We start from the raw sequence: 17,421 nt of genomic DNA on the forward strand, positions 1-17,421 counted from the left end.
AATGGATGAAAGTGGGGTTTGCTGATTGCTACATATATATATATATATATATATATATATATATATATATATATATATTAGTGTATGTGTAATAGACACACTCTGTGTATATGTAGAGTTAAGTTGGAAGTGTGGCATCATTCTGGTGCACAATCGTGTGATTGGCCCGATTATCGGCTGAAAAACCTGTAGTGTGTACCCAGCCTAAATCTTAGCCCCATCAGCATATTGCTTATCATTTGACTGTCACACCCAAACCTTTTTATTGCTTCTAGCAGATTGTAGAATATGGAAAGTATCTATGTTCATTTCCAAGCATTTTCTACACACTCCAGGATATTAAATAAAAACATGCTATTTTTTAAAATCTTAAGCAGCAGGATTTCAAGACACACTGGCGCTATCTGCACCATTGAAAGTAATTGGCTCTATTTTTAAATGTGGTTTTCACGTGTTAACAAATACATGAAAAGATCACTTCTAGAGAAGAGGCGTGTGAACAAGCCCAAAAAGTAGGGTGTTTGTTTTTTTCTTTAAACATGTACCGCTTTGGCTCCCATGAAATATCAGAACACCACAAACGTTTGGCATTTGTAACACTAAAAACTTTATTTCATAACTTGAAGAACATTCACAGTTTACATCAGAAATGCACAATTGTCCATTGCTGGCAAGTTACTAAGCAAGGAAATTAATTACCAGAATAAGTCGGTTATTCCAGATACCAGACTAAATTGCCCTTTTAGTAGTTAATATAGAATTGCTACATGTGGCAAATGCTTTACTATGCAATGCGCATTCACAGGATATTATATACATTCACAAATGGAAAAGTAAGCTGTCCCAATGAGCTATAATTAAATAATCAAGGTAAATACACCCTTAAAATGACTTTGGTTTGAAAAATAAAATTTAACCCTTTCTCATCAGTACACTTTCTACATTCATTTACAACATATATACAGAGATCAACAGCTACAGAATATAATCACTATTATGTCATTACACTAAAAATGTCTTTACAATGTGCAGAGTATGTTTTCCTAGACATTCAGGTGCTTTTCCAGGAGTTTGTGTGCAAATGTAAAATGGCAAGTCCATTTCTAGCATAGTACTCACCAGATCACTGGTAATTTGGCATTCTTGATTATATTTTAAAGAGTGATAAGCGACTTAATCAGTGGTATTTTTGGTGGGTATTTTAGTTGTGTATTCCTGGGAAGGGTTTGAGCAGAGTCAGCACTGCCACTAGGTGAACATAGGCAGTCGCCTAGGGTGCCAGTGTTTAAGGGGCGCCTAAAACATAACAAGAGACACTATGACACTCATTCTAAGGGGTATATTTACTAAACTGCGGGTTTGATAAATTGGGGATGTTGCCTATAGCAACCAATCAGATTCCAGCTGTCATTTTGTAGAATGTACTAAATAAATGACAACAAGAATCTGATTGGTTGCTATAGGCAAAATCTCCACTTTTGCAAACCCGCAGTTTAGTAAATATACCCCTGTGTTCACTGCAGCACCCACTCAAGATGCGACAGCCGCTGACATGGAGGCAGCTGCTACTCCATGTTGGAAATGAGCTACGAGTGCTGCTCCAGGTCATTAGGTCACAGCCTGGCTCCACACAGAATATGCCACTCTGCCATTGTTCCACAGAAGGGTTGAAGTGGAGCAAGGTAGCGTCTATGGGGATGAGCTGCCACTTATGGGTGTCCGGGGCACACATATCGGCCCTGTGCTTGAGTGGTAATGTAAATACTATTGAGACAGTACCTGTGACAACCATTCAGACCATTTGAGCTAATGGATTACAGCATTTGACTGTATAATGCTCCATGGCATGTAATATTCATTGAATTATATAAATATGAATTTGATAGTAAATTTACCGCCAATGTGGCTACTATCAGGCATGGCAGTGCTGATACATCCACTCTATTGGCCCCCAGTCTTCTGAGCATGTGCGGTTGGAGGTGCAAGCGCAGGGACGGCCTTGGCCTTTCGGTTCCAGAGCGGAACCGAATGGACCAGCACGGCCGCGTTCCTCCCAAAGTTTTGCAATGCGACCCGGTGCTTAAGTGTTACCCTAGGAATAAGCAAGCACATTATTATCCTTCATTAAAATGTAGAATACAACTTTAAAACTCATCAGAAAGAGGCTCAATCCATATAAAGATCTTGACATGTAAAGAATAATTAAGCACTCAGTCCTAGCTCTTGAGGTAGGACTTCAAGTCCTAGGATGCCTAAGACTGGCTTAGTCTTTAAGTCTAGGTCTAAGGGCTAGATTTACTAAAATGCGGGTTTGAAAAAGTGGGGATGTTGCCTATAGCAACCAATCAGATTCTAGCTATCATTTTGTAGAAGGTACTAAATAAATGAAAGCTAGAATCTGATTGGTTGCTATAGGCAACATCCCCACTTTTTCAAACCCGCAGCTTAGTAAATCTAGCCCTAAGTCTTTACTAAACTGCAGGTTTGAATAAGTGGAGATGTTGCCTATAGCAACCAATCATATTCTAGTGATCATTTATTTAGCACATTCTTCAAAATGACAGCTAGAATCTGATTGGTTGTTATAGGCAACATCTACACTTTTTCAAACCTCCAGTTTAGTAAATATACCCCCATGAGTTTTATTTTAAAAAATGATGTTAAACAGGGACATTTTACTGAAGCATTACTTGCCAACAAAATAAAATTATTAAACAAACATAAACAGCCTCATGATATCTTTGCCACTAGAGGCACTAATGCATTGCGTATGTAAATATTTAATGTAAGTTTGGCTTAGCAAGTCACGTGATAATTTAGTCATGATTAAAAATGTAAATTTGCCGAGCAGTTTGGTTCTCTGCAATAAGATGTCCATATGGTTTACTAAAATGATCAGAAAGCTATAGTGTAAATATTACCTACTTCTAAATAGAGAATATCTTCCGATTTTGAAAATGTTTAAAATGTAAAAGACTTAAAACCAACAGATCAACTAAGCATTTGCAGGGCAAAATAAAAGTACAAACTTCATTTAAAATCTGTTATTTGCAGTATTTGTGAAAGTTACGTTTAATAGAATGCTCCGCTCTAACCTTTTCTCTTTATTTTTCTTTTTGGTCATTTAGGAAAAAAAAAAAAGAGAAATTTCAAGGATGTTCACTGCCCACTTTGCCCGTCATCTTATTGTTTCTGGTTGACATGGCTTAAAAGGACATAAAATTATTTTACAGTGGACCTGACACCAGCCAACATGGAGATGGGTCCATTTTCAGAAATGTTTCTTTACTCCACTTTTGAGAATTTGGGCCTTTTAGTGCCTTACTTGGAGGCAAGGGAGCCAGCTCTGTGGGTGAAGACGTGGGAGCCAGCTCTATGGGTGGAAGTATAGGACTGCTCTGTGGGTGGAGGCATGAGAGCCAACTCTGTGGGTGGAGGCGTGGGAGCCAGCTCTGTGGGTGGAGGCATAAGACTGCTCTGGGGTGGAGGCATAAGACTGGTCTGGGGTGGAGGCATAGGACTGCTCTGGGGTGGAGGCATGGGAGCCAGCTCTGTGCGTGGAGGCATAGGACTGCTCTGGGGTGGAGGCATGGGAGCTAGCTCTGTGCGTGGAGGCATAGGACTGCTCTGGGGTGGAGGCGTGGGAGCCAGCTCTGTGGGTGGAGGCATGGGACTGCTCTGGGGTGGAGGCATGGGAGCCAGCTCTGTGCGTGGACGCATAGGACTGCTCTGGGATGGAGGCATGGGAACCAGCTCTGTGGGTGGAGGCATGGGACTGCTCTAGGTGGAGGCATGGGAACCAGCTCTGTGGGTGGAGGCATGGGACTGCTCTGGTGTGGAGGCGTGGGAACCAGCTCTGTGGGTGGAGGCGTGGAGCCAGCTCTGTGGGTGGAGGCATGGGAACCAGCTCTGTGGGTGGAGGCATGGGAGCCAGCTCTGTGGGTGGAGGCGTGGAGCCAGCTCTGTGGGTGGAGGCATGGGAACCAGCTCTGTGGGTGGAGGCATGGGAGCCAGCTCTGTGCGTGGAGGCATAGGACTGCTCTGGGGTGGAGGCATGGGAACCAGCTCTGTGGGTGGAGGCGTGGGAGCCAGCTCTGTGGGTGGAGGCATGGGAACCAGCTCTGTGGGTGGAGGCATGGGACGGCTCTGGGGTGGAGGCATGGGAGCCAGCTCTGTGCGTGGAGGCATGGGACTGCTCTGGTGTGGAGGCGTGGGAACCAGCTCTGTGGGTGGAGGCGTGGGAGCCAGCTCTGTGGGTGGAGGCATAGGACTGCTCTGGGGTGGAGGCATGGGAGCCAGCTCTGTGCGTGGAGGCATAGGACTGCTCTGGGGTGGAGGCATGAGAACCAGCTCTGTGGGTGGAGGCATGGGAACCAGCTCTGTGGGTGGAGGCATGGGACTGCTCTGGGGTGGAGGCATAGGAGCCAGCTCTGTGCGTGGAGGCATAGGACTGCTCTGGGGTGGAGGCATGAGAACCAGCTCTGTGGGTGGAGGCATGGGACTGCTCTGGGGTGGAGGCGTGGGAGCCAGCTCTGTGGGTGGAGGTGTGGGAGCCAGCTCTGTGGGTTCTTATGCACCCCAAATATTTGTGCTGCACTGTCCATTTCTATGCATGCCTTGATGGGGGGCATGTAACAAGAGCACTCCCAATCATTTTTAAAAGTTGTCTCCTATGCTTTGGAGGTATTTCTGATGCAATCTGCAAACGAGCAATACACAGTAATGCCAACGGTTCCTCAGTAGCAACTGAAGCGTCACAGGATGTGTTAACATCTAAACGTGATGAAGAAAGACAAATTCTACTTAGAAGCTGTCACTCTCTCTGCTACTGAAGGGAGACGTGTCCAGACTTGGCACTTAAATCATCTACCAGGATAAATAGTGAAAAGATCATTTCTTCTTTTCTTAGGTGCAGGGCTGATTGATAACACAACTCCATTAACGGCACTCTAACCTATTTTGTTTATAATGGTCTTTTGACAGGTCGACATCTGTGACAACCCAATTGTTTTATTTCCCCTACAAATGTGGCAGCTGTTCTTTAGACCACTTAGTTTTCCTTTGCCCTCTGTATTCACTCTGCCCCCTCTCTCAGTACAACTTACTGCTATGTGTCTAACACCATTGTGTCTACAGACAGATGAATGGTAGAAATCATAACCAAGGCTGCTCTACCTGTACGGACATTGGATGTCTTCTCTGGGTAAAAATGTAAGAAACGTGGTGTTATTTGGCAATGGAATAAATCCTCTTTTAATGCTGAAGTGCAGCAATATCGCTTTAACGCTGATTATATTCACACGCTATTTAATGGTGCACACTATGCGGAAAAATGTATCAAACATTCTAAAAAGGAAAACGAGGAAGTGTGGGCAACACTTTCAAACAGATTCTGGCTATCGTTAATCTAGTACAGTCTAGAAAATGATAATTAGAACCTAACTGGTTGCTATGGGCAACATTTCCACTTTTCCTTTTTTAATTAAGTTTTGATACATTTACTCTTATGTGTCCACAAAGAGCCGTTATAAATATGGAGCTGGAGAAACAGGTAGTTTTATCTTTGTTTAAAAGAGAATTCATCTCTATGGCGACATAGATAATATTCTCAGGTACTGTAAGTATAGCAGGAACGGGTTATCCGATTTTTAACTCAAGATACATTCTTACCTGTCAACCATTTGGGCAAGAGAAATCTGCAACAGACCACTGAAAGTAGGCACTATAAATCTTTTGAACTTTGTACATAAAACTGACAATCATTCAAACAACTACAATTCACAGTTGATGGCAATCTACTTAAAACATGCCCACTGATCTGAATGAAATAGGTTACCTTAGGTATAGAGCCTACTCCCACCTCCCCCCCCCCCCCCCCGCACTAAGTAGTATGAGCTTTTACACAACATTCATTTAGAGCAGAGAATGAGAAGTATAGATACTGAAGGACCAATCATCTGGTCTCCTCTCAAGCTTCACGATCGCGTTGCTGTTCCTCCGTTCTAGAAAGTGCCCGTAGAGGTTGTGAGGCGCCTTCCAATATATACCCTATGAAAGAGAGAAATGTGCGACACAGTGGAAGGGTTATTGGAAAGCATATAAAATAGTATTTTACTGTATTTACAGATCAAACTTATAATAAAAGGTATACACACTGTATAATATATAAAATATCTACATACTAACCAACTACAACTTAAACCAGCAATACACCAAACACTTAGTACTTTACTGAGCCCTTTTGATGTGTTTTATTAGGTCAAATGTCCATCCCTGTAAGTGTATTAATATACACAGTTCCAAATTCTTCACACAAACTCATTGGAATACACAGGACTGTTCTCATTCTATTTCGGATATCCACCCTGAGGGAGGCTGGGGGCTTGAAAAACTCTCTTTTCTTCCAAAATACCAGATAGGTGAAAGTTACACAATCATTAGATTTAGCTGTCCTATTTTATATTGTGCATAAATCACTAGCTACCACTATTATAGCTAGTCAACATTTTGGAGACTCTGTAAAATTATAGTTGAGACCCAGGTGTTAGGCTGACGGTCTGTTCACAAACTTACAGATCTAGTTGGCGGAGATCTTCACCTATAGCAGCCGCCTTTCCCATAGAGCTTAATACGCTCACCGCTACTCATATGCCCCCAGGACTTAACGCCAGATGTAGCGCAAGTTTGTAATACAGAACCGTAGCGGCAGGCCAGGAGACAGAGTAGATGGCAGCGGATGGTCAGACGTAAGCCAAGGTTAGGGGTCACTAGCAAGCAGAATGGTCAGATAACACGCCAAAGGTCAGGGTCACAGGCAACACAACGGGGTCCAAGGTACAAGCCAAAGGGTCAGGGTCACAGGCAGAGTCCGAGGTACAGGCAGAAGGTCAGAACAGGAGATCCAATAGAAAAGTAGCAGAGTATCCACAGGCACTGGGATCAACAGGAACAGGACAGGAGCAGGTCAGCAAACAGGGTAGTAAGCGCTATAACCGGCAGGGAGGCTAAGCCCTCTCTGCCTTAAATACTAGTACTGAGTTGCCGGGGGTGTTGAGAGACTGCTCGGCGTCCGGCCCTTGCCCTGGCAACGGTCGGGGCCGAGGATGAGGAAGTGATGTTCCGGTCATCATGGTGATGACCGGGATGCCAGAACAAGGGGAAAGTGAGTCGCGGCGGTGCCCGTGGCCACCGCGGCTCCTGACACCAGGTGGATATTCATTTTATTTATAAAATACTCAGAAGTCTTCCCATGCAAACTTTTGGGTATAACATGCAAGAACAAAGCACATACATGTGCATCACTTGTGTCCCCGTTATAATCTGCCTATGTCATTATACCAAAACTGTATCTGCAAGTGTATGGGAGTTGTGCAGTTCTGAATAAACTTTCACGGTTAGGTAGGCCCATTACCCCCATGTAACCCTTCAGTAAGAGGTTCCCCCCGCTGACAGCATAAATTGGAGATCACTAATTAATTTAACCCACCCTAGACATTCAATGAGATAGGACCGAAAGGGGTGTTTAGTGTTGACAATAGCTCTGTCCAATCAGGTGCTGTATACGATACACGCCTACACAGTTTCTGGAAATTTAAAGCACCAATCCTGCCATGCTGATGTCTCTCTGATGTCGGTACAACTAGACTGCCCAGTGCAATACATGCAGCATTGTTATGTTTGGACCTGACAGACAGATGGATGTAAAAAATAAATGTCCTGATAGGCCCTATGTGGAAAATAATATATCTTTACCCCTATAGCCATATGTTTTATGGCACATTTATAATGGAAAATTATGGCAGGTGTACATGTACATTGAACTGTTACAGTATTAATCAGTGGAAAGGAAGTCTTTGGACTCCTGGCATCAATTTTAAGTTTGTGGCTTGAGGCTTCAATGTAGAATCTACATTAAAGCTATTTTATACAGACCAGGCCTCATCTGGGAAATAACAGGAAGACAGAAGAATACAGGGTACTGTCCATTCCCTTTTAAGATGTGCAAACAATGCATTATAATATTCCACATATTTATGAATAAATGCATCAGCTATGAAATATTCATAATGCAAACACATCATATGCTATTTCAATACTACTATGCCCTCCCTTACTTAAAGACTCACTCACATAGGAAATATGTATCTAGATACTAACTAGGTTTCAAACAGTGTGGGTTACCGTTAAACAAATTATACTGAAAAGAGCACGTATGGAACAATTTATGTGGAGTATTTTTTTTGAATAGTTGTACCTCAAGAGGAAGATCTATCCCCAGTATGACCGTTTGCGTTTTTGCTTTTTTTTTTAGATCAATGATGTACAAAATATTAGTAGGTTGAACAGTGCACAATGGCTTTGCATTTAAAGTCCACTAAACTCCAAAATGAACCATTTGAAAACATTGCTGAGTGTTACCATGACCATACTTGCTTACTCTACCGGAATGCCCGGTACGATCTCAAATTTCGTGGAGTCCTCCCAGACTCCTGGCAGAGTAGGCCATTCTCCAAAATCTTTTGAAGTGGGCGGGGCTTGATGACATGATTCGGTGCGAGCTGCGTCATTATGCTCCCGCTGCGCACTGATGCAAATCACGTCACCCGTGCTAGTCCCTCTGGGATCTCCTGGAGGGAACGTCCAAAAAGTAGGCAATTATGATCCTGACATTACCCTGCAGCTCTGTATTACCTCCCCCCCATTACAGACACGTAAAGCTCCTCACAGATCTTTAGGATAGTGTCCTGATATGACCTCACACCTTCCAAGAAGCTGAGACACCAGGTATTTGAGATGCTCTGACATCACTGTCTCTGTGTATGCACCATCAATCCAAAGGAAGCTCTTAAAAGTCACAGTAACACAGAGAGCAAGCGTGTGAGTCACTGCCTGTTTCCCGTGTAACTACCTAGTTACACGGGAAACACAGACATTTATGAAAACCACAATGTAGAATTTGGATGATAGATCATGTAGCTTTATTAGACTTATTATAAACCACAGATATTTGGTATCTCCATAAACAAAAGTTGCCTTACCAATATTTTTGGAGCACCTATCTAATTGCGCCCTGCTTAAAATACATTTATATTGAAGGAGGGGTGGGGGGGGGGGCATGGACTGCCAATGCATGAAAGTGACCAGGGCATGGCTGGACAGAAATTACTGGCACAGAGAACGGTGACTGATGTACAAAGAACTGTGTGTTCTACTTGTTGGTTCCAGAACAACATGTCAAGCTAATGAAGTAGCGCTGGAGAGTATATATATCAATATGACAAACTGATCTATACATGGGTAGAAGTACACCTACTGGATTTGCCTTTATATATATATTATATTTAATTTTTCACAAAATAAACTGTGCACTTGTTAGAGAGCTTTATCCCAAACCTGCATTTTTCCACTGGAAACATATGTCTGCATTTATTTTGTCTACAGTTTTCACTGCAGTTCAGCGCTGCGGAGCACTGTAGCGCCTTACAAATCAATGATAATAGTAATAATGGTGAATCAAAGAATTTGAGATAATTATTTAAAGCTCTTCTGCTGGGTTTACCTCCTTGGCATGGGGTATTCAGGGCTACGGCCAGAGGTCATAGAAGTGGTAGTCCTCACTGTTGGTGGTCATAACAATTTTTCCTTATATTGTTTTATTACGTTGTCTGTAATTTAGTTTTGTTCCAGTTATAGGGATAAAGTATTACGCTGTTTGTGATGGGTATTTGGGGGAAGGAGGGGGGGTAGCGGCATATCTGTACATGTTCACTCACGTTTTACATCTATTTCTATGGTGGTACATAGCTTAAGAGAGGGCACAAGTGCCCCAGCTTCTGTTGGGTTATATAATGTCATCAGGGACAATAAGCCTTAGGATCTTGAAACACTAAAGGTTGGAATGATTTAGGTAACAGGGTCCTAATGCTCCAGCAGCTCATAAAATTTGCACCTATGATGCGTCCAACTGAAAAGCACTTTGATGGGAAGAAAGCTGCTAGCACTTAAGACAGCTTGTGTAGGCTGAGCTTACCATTATTATTATTATTATTATTATTATTAATTTTTATTTATAAGGTGCCACAAAGTATCCGTAGCGCCATACAAGAACAAACAATGGCACAGTACAAGGTGAAACAGCACAGTACAAGTAACAGTAAGCACTATAACTCTGGGGCTCAGGCTCAGCTAACGAGAGGGAGGGGAGAAGTCAGTACTATGCTATACATGTGATACACTCTGGGGTTGTAGCGATTTTAGTACATAAACAACTCAATTTTATAACTCAAAAGGTTGAAACTGACCCATAGGGCAGATATGTGTTTATAAAAACCATTTCTTATACTGTCAGTAGACACCCCCCATAGACATATGGGTCTGTTGGACATATTGGGGCACTCCGCAAAGAATTCTCTTTGCTGTCCCCCATAATGGTGTGAGGAGAGATCCGCGATGTTCAGGTACCGTAGTACCGGAAAACACGTGCAGCTGCGATGTTCGGAGGGACATCGAGGCTAACTGAAAATGCCCTCTAGCATCTTAAACATACAACTATGTTAGGATACTCCTGTCACTCCAATTCATACCACACATTGTCCAAAAGCGACATCTTAACTCTGACTAACGGAGATGAGAGTGGGTTTGGAGCTCCTGACTGAACACACCCGGGAGAGTCACCACCTTTTATTGGAAGTCTTCAACATGGTTTCAAGGATATCTGGTCTGAAGAGATTCATTGGTGAAAAAAAGAGACTTTGGAGCATGAATGTTGTAGATTAGAATAAGTATATATAGCGTCCTCTATGGATTTAGGGCCATGGCACAGAAAAATTGGGCAGATTTTCCAATGGATATATTCTACCGCAGATTACTATTTTCAAGAGATAAAGAGTATGGGGGATACGGCAGGTAGTTTTACCTCTCTTCATTCGAAATTAAACTTTTGACATAATATTATTCTGTAATAAGCGGGTTTGCAGTATAAAAAGGAGGACGCTATCGTTAATGTGTTTCAATGTTACTATCCATATTTGTATGCTTCCTCTGCAATATATACAGTCTCAATTGGAAGCCTATTTAGATAAAATTAGACACCTATCTTGACACGTGAAGACAGAAAATGTTGGACTCTGTTAAGCTGGGTACACACTACAGAATTTTCCACCAAATATTTATGCAGAGCGATTTTACATGCGATCGATGGTCCGATCGCTCGGTCCATGGACTGCATACACACTAGCCTTGTTCAGGACATTAAAGGGAAGAGCGGACGTCCCTTTAGCGACTTTTTACAGCCATGTTGTCGTGAGCAATGACTGTAATTTCGTACTCACTGTTGTGGATCGGTCGGAAGTTTATACACACTACACAACGGAAACGAGATTGGAACGAAAATATTAAACGGTACGACCAACCAAATGAGGCGACAATCGTCCATTTGGGCAGACTTTCAACCATCGTGTCACTGCACAAACTGACCCGACTTTTGAACGAGCGGTCGTATGTCGGCTGATTTAACCGATTATTGGACGAAAACCGTGTAGTGTGTACCTAGATTTACTATCAAATAAGTTATTAGATCACTAACGAGTTTAAAAAGAAACACAGAGCATTTTTTTGTACCTCTGGGAAGCTTCAACAGCCCCATATCTCTCTTAACAACAAATGTACAGGTGACTGCAAAATTTCTCCCCATTAGACTAAATAAGGTAATTTGGAAAATCATTCATTCTGATCACACTGGCTCTATGCCCAGAACAGTCTACTGAGAGATAAATTTCCTACAACACCCCTGGAAAATTAAGACCATACCAGGTCTAGGTCACTGAAGTGGGCTTAGTTCCCGTGATGATGCTCATAGTAACGTAACAAATGTACTCTAGGTGATGTGTTCATCTAAGCTGGTACACTCCGTGCTTGATTACATGACAGATATCCTGGTTGTGACCGGTCATTTATTTTTATTTTCATTTATGTTTATTTATGCATTACTATTGTTATTCATTCATGCACTGCAAACAGCTGCCCCTACATTTCCACAAAGTGCCCCAAATAGAGAACGTGGTGTCCTAAACAGAAAACATATTGAGCAACAGTACAACAAAGGGGGACGGAGGGGGCATATGAGTGGAGGAATGGTATGTATCGCATGGCTGACAGTGTATTAAATTACCCAACGTAGAAGTAGCAACATTATTACATACAGAAGTAACTGTCAATGCCGGGAACACAGCTCAAACCAACCCTGACTTTTATTAAAAGTTTGCACAGAATCCAATAAGCTCCTATTCAATAACTCAGTGACTTCATTAACTCCTAACAAGAAGGGGGACCTCTACCTCGCTGTGACGTGTACATGCGTCACCCAACATATGAATAGGCTGCGCTGGTCGGCTGGTTTATTAAAGAAATACAGACCACAATCCCAGGGTTTGAAGATTTATCCGTAGAAAAGTTTGTCCCTTGAAATATCCCTATTTTTCCAATACTAACCAACTGCACAACACAATATCTCCAATCTACATTATTTATGCACTCCTAACTAACTGTTCTTATTCTCTATTAGAAGAACAAAAATATTAGATTATAACAAAGGAGATATCCCCCAAAAAATGATTTGCCAACATTGCTACAGAAATCAGCAGCTTCTCTAGGACACTGCGGGTAAACTGTTCTGCAGAGAGCTGCAATATGGACTCCAACAAGGTAATGGACAAACAAAACTGTAGTTTTGGCTGCCTGACAAATTCTATTATAGCAAACAGGAATGGGAGGGGAGCGCGATTTATTCGGCAAGCGAATTCACTTCATTTGCAAATCATCTTATCAATTAGGGAATATGGATTTAGAAAAAACATAACGTGTGGAATTCTCATTTAACTGAACTTGTAACCATACTGTAAACTCTCCCGAAATGTCCGGGAGATTGAGGGATTTCTTGTGAAGACGACGGCTATCACGGCATTGCGCAATAGGGGATGTGTGGAAGGAGGGTCTGTAATGATGCTCTTGTATAAAAATTACATAATTATAAAAATAGGCAATGTATTGATTAAATGTATTGTTTTATTACTGAGATTAAGGTCAATGTGCTGACCCTTTTAAGGTCACTGAGTTGCACCATGCGCCCCCCTAAGTGTATCAGGGTGCCCATCACTGACCTAGAAAGTACAGGTGCATCGTTATCTATTGAATTGTAACAAACAAGAGTTTTACTGCATCTCCTACTTCTGTGCAGATAACTATATAAATGTATATTAAATTACTAACGGCAGGTGTTCAGCTTGTAAAATATTCACTGCTTATCTACAGGCAAACAACTTAAATTTATAGAGAAGCAGAAGGCATTATATTACTTTTAACAACGGGAAATGTTTGCATAATCAATAACGTGCCTTATAGGTAACCTTTCAGTCACATTGTTTCACAATTGTGCCCACATGCAAGAAAGTGGAAGTGGCATATAGTATCGACACTGGCATATAAATCAAAAGGCAATATGTTGAACAACACACGGATATAATATAATATGGAAGCCTGCGGTAAATTTGAACCATAATATATAATATGTGACTACTTTGCTTTATCCTGTCCTTAGGGAGCAGAGGTATGAAAAAGGCTTGGCGTGTCTTGATAGTGCCAATCAAGTCATCAAGATGTGGAGCCATGTAAGCAAGGTTAGGAAACTATGCATAGCATTAAATAAATGAGGTGGTATCTGCAAAATATGATTGTATTGTGCAAACATTACAACTGGACTCTGCAATTTATTTAATTTCAGTTTCATATTTTTTAATGGTGTGCAGTACCTTCCTTCAGCCAGCGCACGTCACTGTTGCAGTAGCTGTCTATAAAAAGTCAGACAACTAGATCTCTCCGTGCACCGCAGATGGAACAGTGACACCTACTGGCCATGAAATAACAAACCTGCATGGATCCTGCATGTCGCAACTGCAGTTGAGTTTAAAAAAAGGACAATTATGAACCGAAAAAAGCTGCCTGCAGTGCAAGTGCTGTGTTTTTGGTTTTTTTTACATTACACATGTATATTTGCACCAAAATGCACATTTGTATGGGGAGGGACATCGTTTAGCTATGCCGAGGTGGTGCTGGTTGCAGGGTGCATTGTTTTGAACCTTCCTATGGGAGGAGCTGGGTGGTCCAGGGCTAGGCTTACTCATGCGCCTCGCATTGAAACCGCCAACCAAAATTACATTCTGCTGAAATGATTTTCAATTAGTGGAGAGAGCACAATGCACAGGGGAGACATGTCACTTACTTTGTCCCCTGTAAAAGGATTTGATTTTTACATATCCTCAGAGGTGGCAGAGAGAGGATCCAGCCTACACTTTTAATGGGACGTCTTTTGCACCATCTAGATACATTTTTAGGTATATTTCCTCCAGTGTAATAATAACTGTATGATAGTGACAGCTGTAATAAGTCCCGAAGTCACCTCACTCTCCTGATTTGACATAAATGGAGCTCGACAAATATTTCAGGAGGAAAGGTCTAAATGAATGAAGGTCCTAGGGGTATACTTACTAAACTGCGAGTTTGAAAAAATGGAGATGTTACCTATGGCAACCAATCAGATTCCAGTTATCATCATCATCATTTATTTATATAGCGCCAACATATTCCGTAGCACTTTACAATTGGGGACAACACAGTAAACTGATAAACAAACTGGGTAATACAGACAGAGAGGTGAGCAGGCCCTGCTCGCAAGCTTACAATCTACGGGACAGTGGGAGTTTGACACATGAGGTTAAGTCTACATTTTGCATTTCGGTTGAGCCAGACTGCAAAGGTAAAAGTGACTAATAAGCTAAATGATCCTGTCACACAACAATGTTGGTCAGGGGGTAGTTGTCTTGTGTGAAATTGTGTAACGGGTGGTAATAGGGTAATGTAGTGAGGATAAGACGGTGGTTGAGGAATATTATAAGCTTGCCTGAAGAGGTGGGTTTTCAGAGAACGCCTGAAAGTTTGTAGACCAGAGGAAAGTCTTATTGTGCGAGGGAGGGAATTCCACAGAATGGGTGCAGCCCGAAAAAAGTTCTGTAACCGGGAATGGGAGGATGTAACTAGATATGATAACTAGAATCTGATTGGTTTCTATCGGCAACATCTTGACTTTTTCAAACTCGCAGTTTAGTAAATATACCCCTTAGGGGCCGATTCAATTCTGCCACGAATAACGCGGTGTTAGCAGTTTTACCGTCAATATGGTAAAACTATGCATAATTATCCTTAATACGGTAATTTCAAAGCTGAAATCCAGGTTAAAAGTACCATATTAACGGTAATACTGTTAATGCCGCATAATAAGCGGCAGAATTGAATTGGCCCCATAGAGTGTTATTTGGCAGGACTTTACAGTGACATTTGTCTATCTCCTCCGTGCGTATTTCCATGTGGACCCCACAAAAGTAGGCGCTGGGGGATTTTCCGGGGGAATTATCAAGAAGCAGAATGTGGGCACTCACCATAGTATGCGCTAGGCAGACAAAGAGGTGCATCCGCCCATAATGAAATGCTCTACTGAGAGCATTTTATACTCTTCATAAATTATTTCCCTAAGAGTGTATGTAGACTTGGCTGCAATTTCCATAAGCACAAGATGGCTATAAACGTAATTAGAGCTTTGTGGGTATGCGCAAAAGTAAAAAAAGATATTATACGCTGAGAACGCAGTTAGCATCCAACTCTACATGAGCTCTACAAGTTCCGATGGGGGGGGGCTGGATGTGGGAGAAACAGAAATTAAGGCCACACAATAACATTAAATGAGGTTAGTGTGCCTTTAACTAGAGTTCACAGTAACACTGGAGAGGGTGATCACACCATATACTTAATGGTATATTTACTTTAAATACTAAAACATGTACTTCTAGAATGTTGTTTACAGATTGTGGTGTTTTATTGTTGCAGAGTCCCCAAGCACTGTGGATTGCCCAATTAACTGTACAGATAAGTATATGTACTCAGCATATGTACGTGTGTTATGCTGTTGTTGGTGAGGTTAAAGATTGACTAAATCTGAATTACAACTTGAGAGTTATATTATGTATACACACACATTATATGTAAGCATGGCTTATAATATACATATAATATACAGTGTTCCCAGTAAGCTGAGGAAAGAGCTAAAAGGTCACTGTAATGAGGGCTCCACCTGAAAGGTTTGCATTCACAATCTGCAGGACGTTTCCTAGTAAGATACAGGTTTATTTCCAGATTGCTCAGCTTAGCTGGAATACTGCATGGCATATACACACATATGTTCTGACAATATGTGCCCGTAGGAAGCCACTCTAAGCTGTGCTCTGCTAGATAGCAAGTGCGCATACAAATTCATTGTGTGGGATAGTTATATACATAAGGGTAAAATTACTACAGCTTCTAAAAAGTAAAAGTGGAGATGTTTCCAATAGCGTCCAATCAGATTCTAGCTATCATTTATCTAGTTCATTCTAGAAAATAATATCCAGAATCTGATTGGTTGCTATCGGCAACACCTTCCACTTTTGCTTTTTAGAAGCTTTAATAAATCTACCCCATGAAGGGGTTTAATGCCATTTCACGGTGCACTATGGCTGAGAATTAAGTGGAGCATCTGTGCTATCTTGTGACTGATCTTTAATTTTGGATGTTTTTATTTTTTCAATCATATCCAAATAGGATGGTTAAGTGGTTAACACTTCTGCCTCACAGCACTGGGGTCATAAGTTCATGTTTGCGTGGGTGTCCTCCAGGTGCTCCGGTTTCCTCCCACACTCCAAAAATATACTGGTAGGTTAATTGGCTACTATCAAAACTGACCCTAGTCTCTCTCTGTCTGTCTGTGTGTGTGTGTATTAGGGAATTTAGACTGTAAGCTCCAATGGGGCAGGGACTGATGTGAGTGAGTTCTCTGTACATCGCTGCGGAATTAGTGGCGCTGTATAAATAAATGATGATGATGATCTTTACAATTAACTCTACTCTATCTGTAGATAGAAAACAAGATGCATTATCTCAATAACAAGATTATTGTTATCGTTCTGTAAATTGCCCGACGGCATTTTTAATGTAATTTTTTCACCCCTTTAGAGCTTTCCACATTCACACATGTTATGATAAGGGCTGATTTGATATATTTAAATTTAGTACACAGTTTGATTCTGATTAAAGAAAGTAAAATCCAAGACTCACTAACTAAGAGAATAAAGGGTTGTGTCTCTAAACTCAGTGGGATATTTTTACTAAACTGCGGATTTTAAAAAGTGGAGATGTTGCCTATAGCAACCAATCAGATGTTAGTTATCATTTATTTACTACATTCTACAAAATGACAGCTGGAATCTGATTGGTTGCTATAGGCAACAGCGCCACATTTTCAAACATGCAGTTTAGTAATTATACCCCATTGTGCTCTAA

The 17,421-nt window shown here is 41.6% G+C and overlaps 2 protein-coding genes across 5 annotated transcripts in view; both read right to left on the reverse strand.

The window, feature by feature from the left end:
• Positions 1 to 583: 583 nt before the first annotated feature.
• On the reverse strand, positions 584 to 5,077 carry LOC142160927 (uncharacterized). Of its 3 annotated transcripts, none has more exons than XM_075216034.1 (2): positions 4,494 to 5,077; positions 584 to 4,415 (listed from the first exon to the last, which is right to left on the reverse strand). In XM_075216034.1, the coding sequence occupies exons 1-2, from the start codon at positions 4,495 to 4,497 to the stop codon at positions 3,781 to 3,783; spliced, it is 639 nt and encodes a 212-aa protein (XP_075072135.1). In that variant the 5' UTR covers positions 4,498 to 5,077; the 3' UTR covers positions 584 to 3,780. The 3 variants fall into 3 exon arrangements, with proteins under 3 accessions (XP_075072135.1, XP_075072136.1, XP_075072133.1); XM_075216035.1 differs by having other exon boundaries at positions 584 to 4,262; positions 4,365 to 5,077; XM_075216032.1 differs by having other exon boundaries at positions 584 to 3,596; positions 3,675 to 5,077.
• A 151-nt stretch (positions 5,078 to 5,228) lies between these two features.
• The window catches only part of BNIP3 (BCL2 interacting protein 3), a 31,729-nt gene continuing 19,536 nt past the window's right edge, over positions 5,229 to 17,421 (reverse strand). For both annotated transcript variants that reach the window (XM_075216036.1, XM_075216037.1), the window contains exon 6: positions 5,229 to 6,048. In XM_075216036.1, the coding sequence (XP_075072137.1) occupies positions 6,003 to 6,048 (46 nt within the window). In that variant the 3' untranslated portion in view covers positions 5,229 to 6,002. The remainder of the gene's footprint in view (positions 6,049 to 17,421) is intronic.

This window comes from Mixophyes fleayi, chromosome 6 (genome assembly GCF_038048845.1).
Source record: "Mixophyes fleayi isolate aMixFle1 chromosome 6, aMixFle1.hap1, whole genome shotgun sequence".
Taxonomy (NCBI): domain Eukaryota; kingdom Metazoa; phylum Chordata; class Amphibia; order Anura; family Limnodynastidae; genus Mixophyes; species Mixophyes fleayi.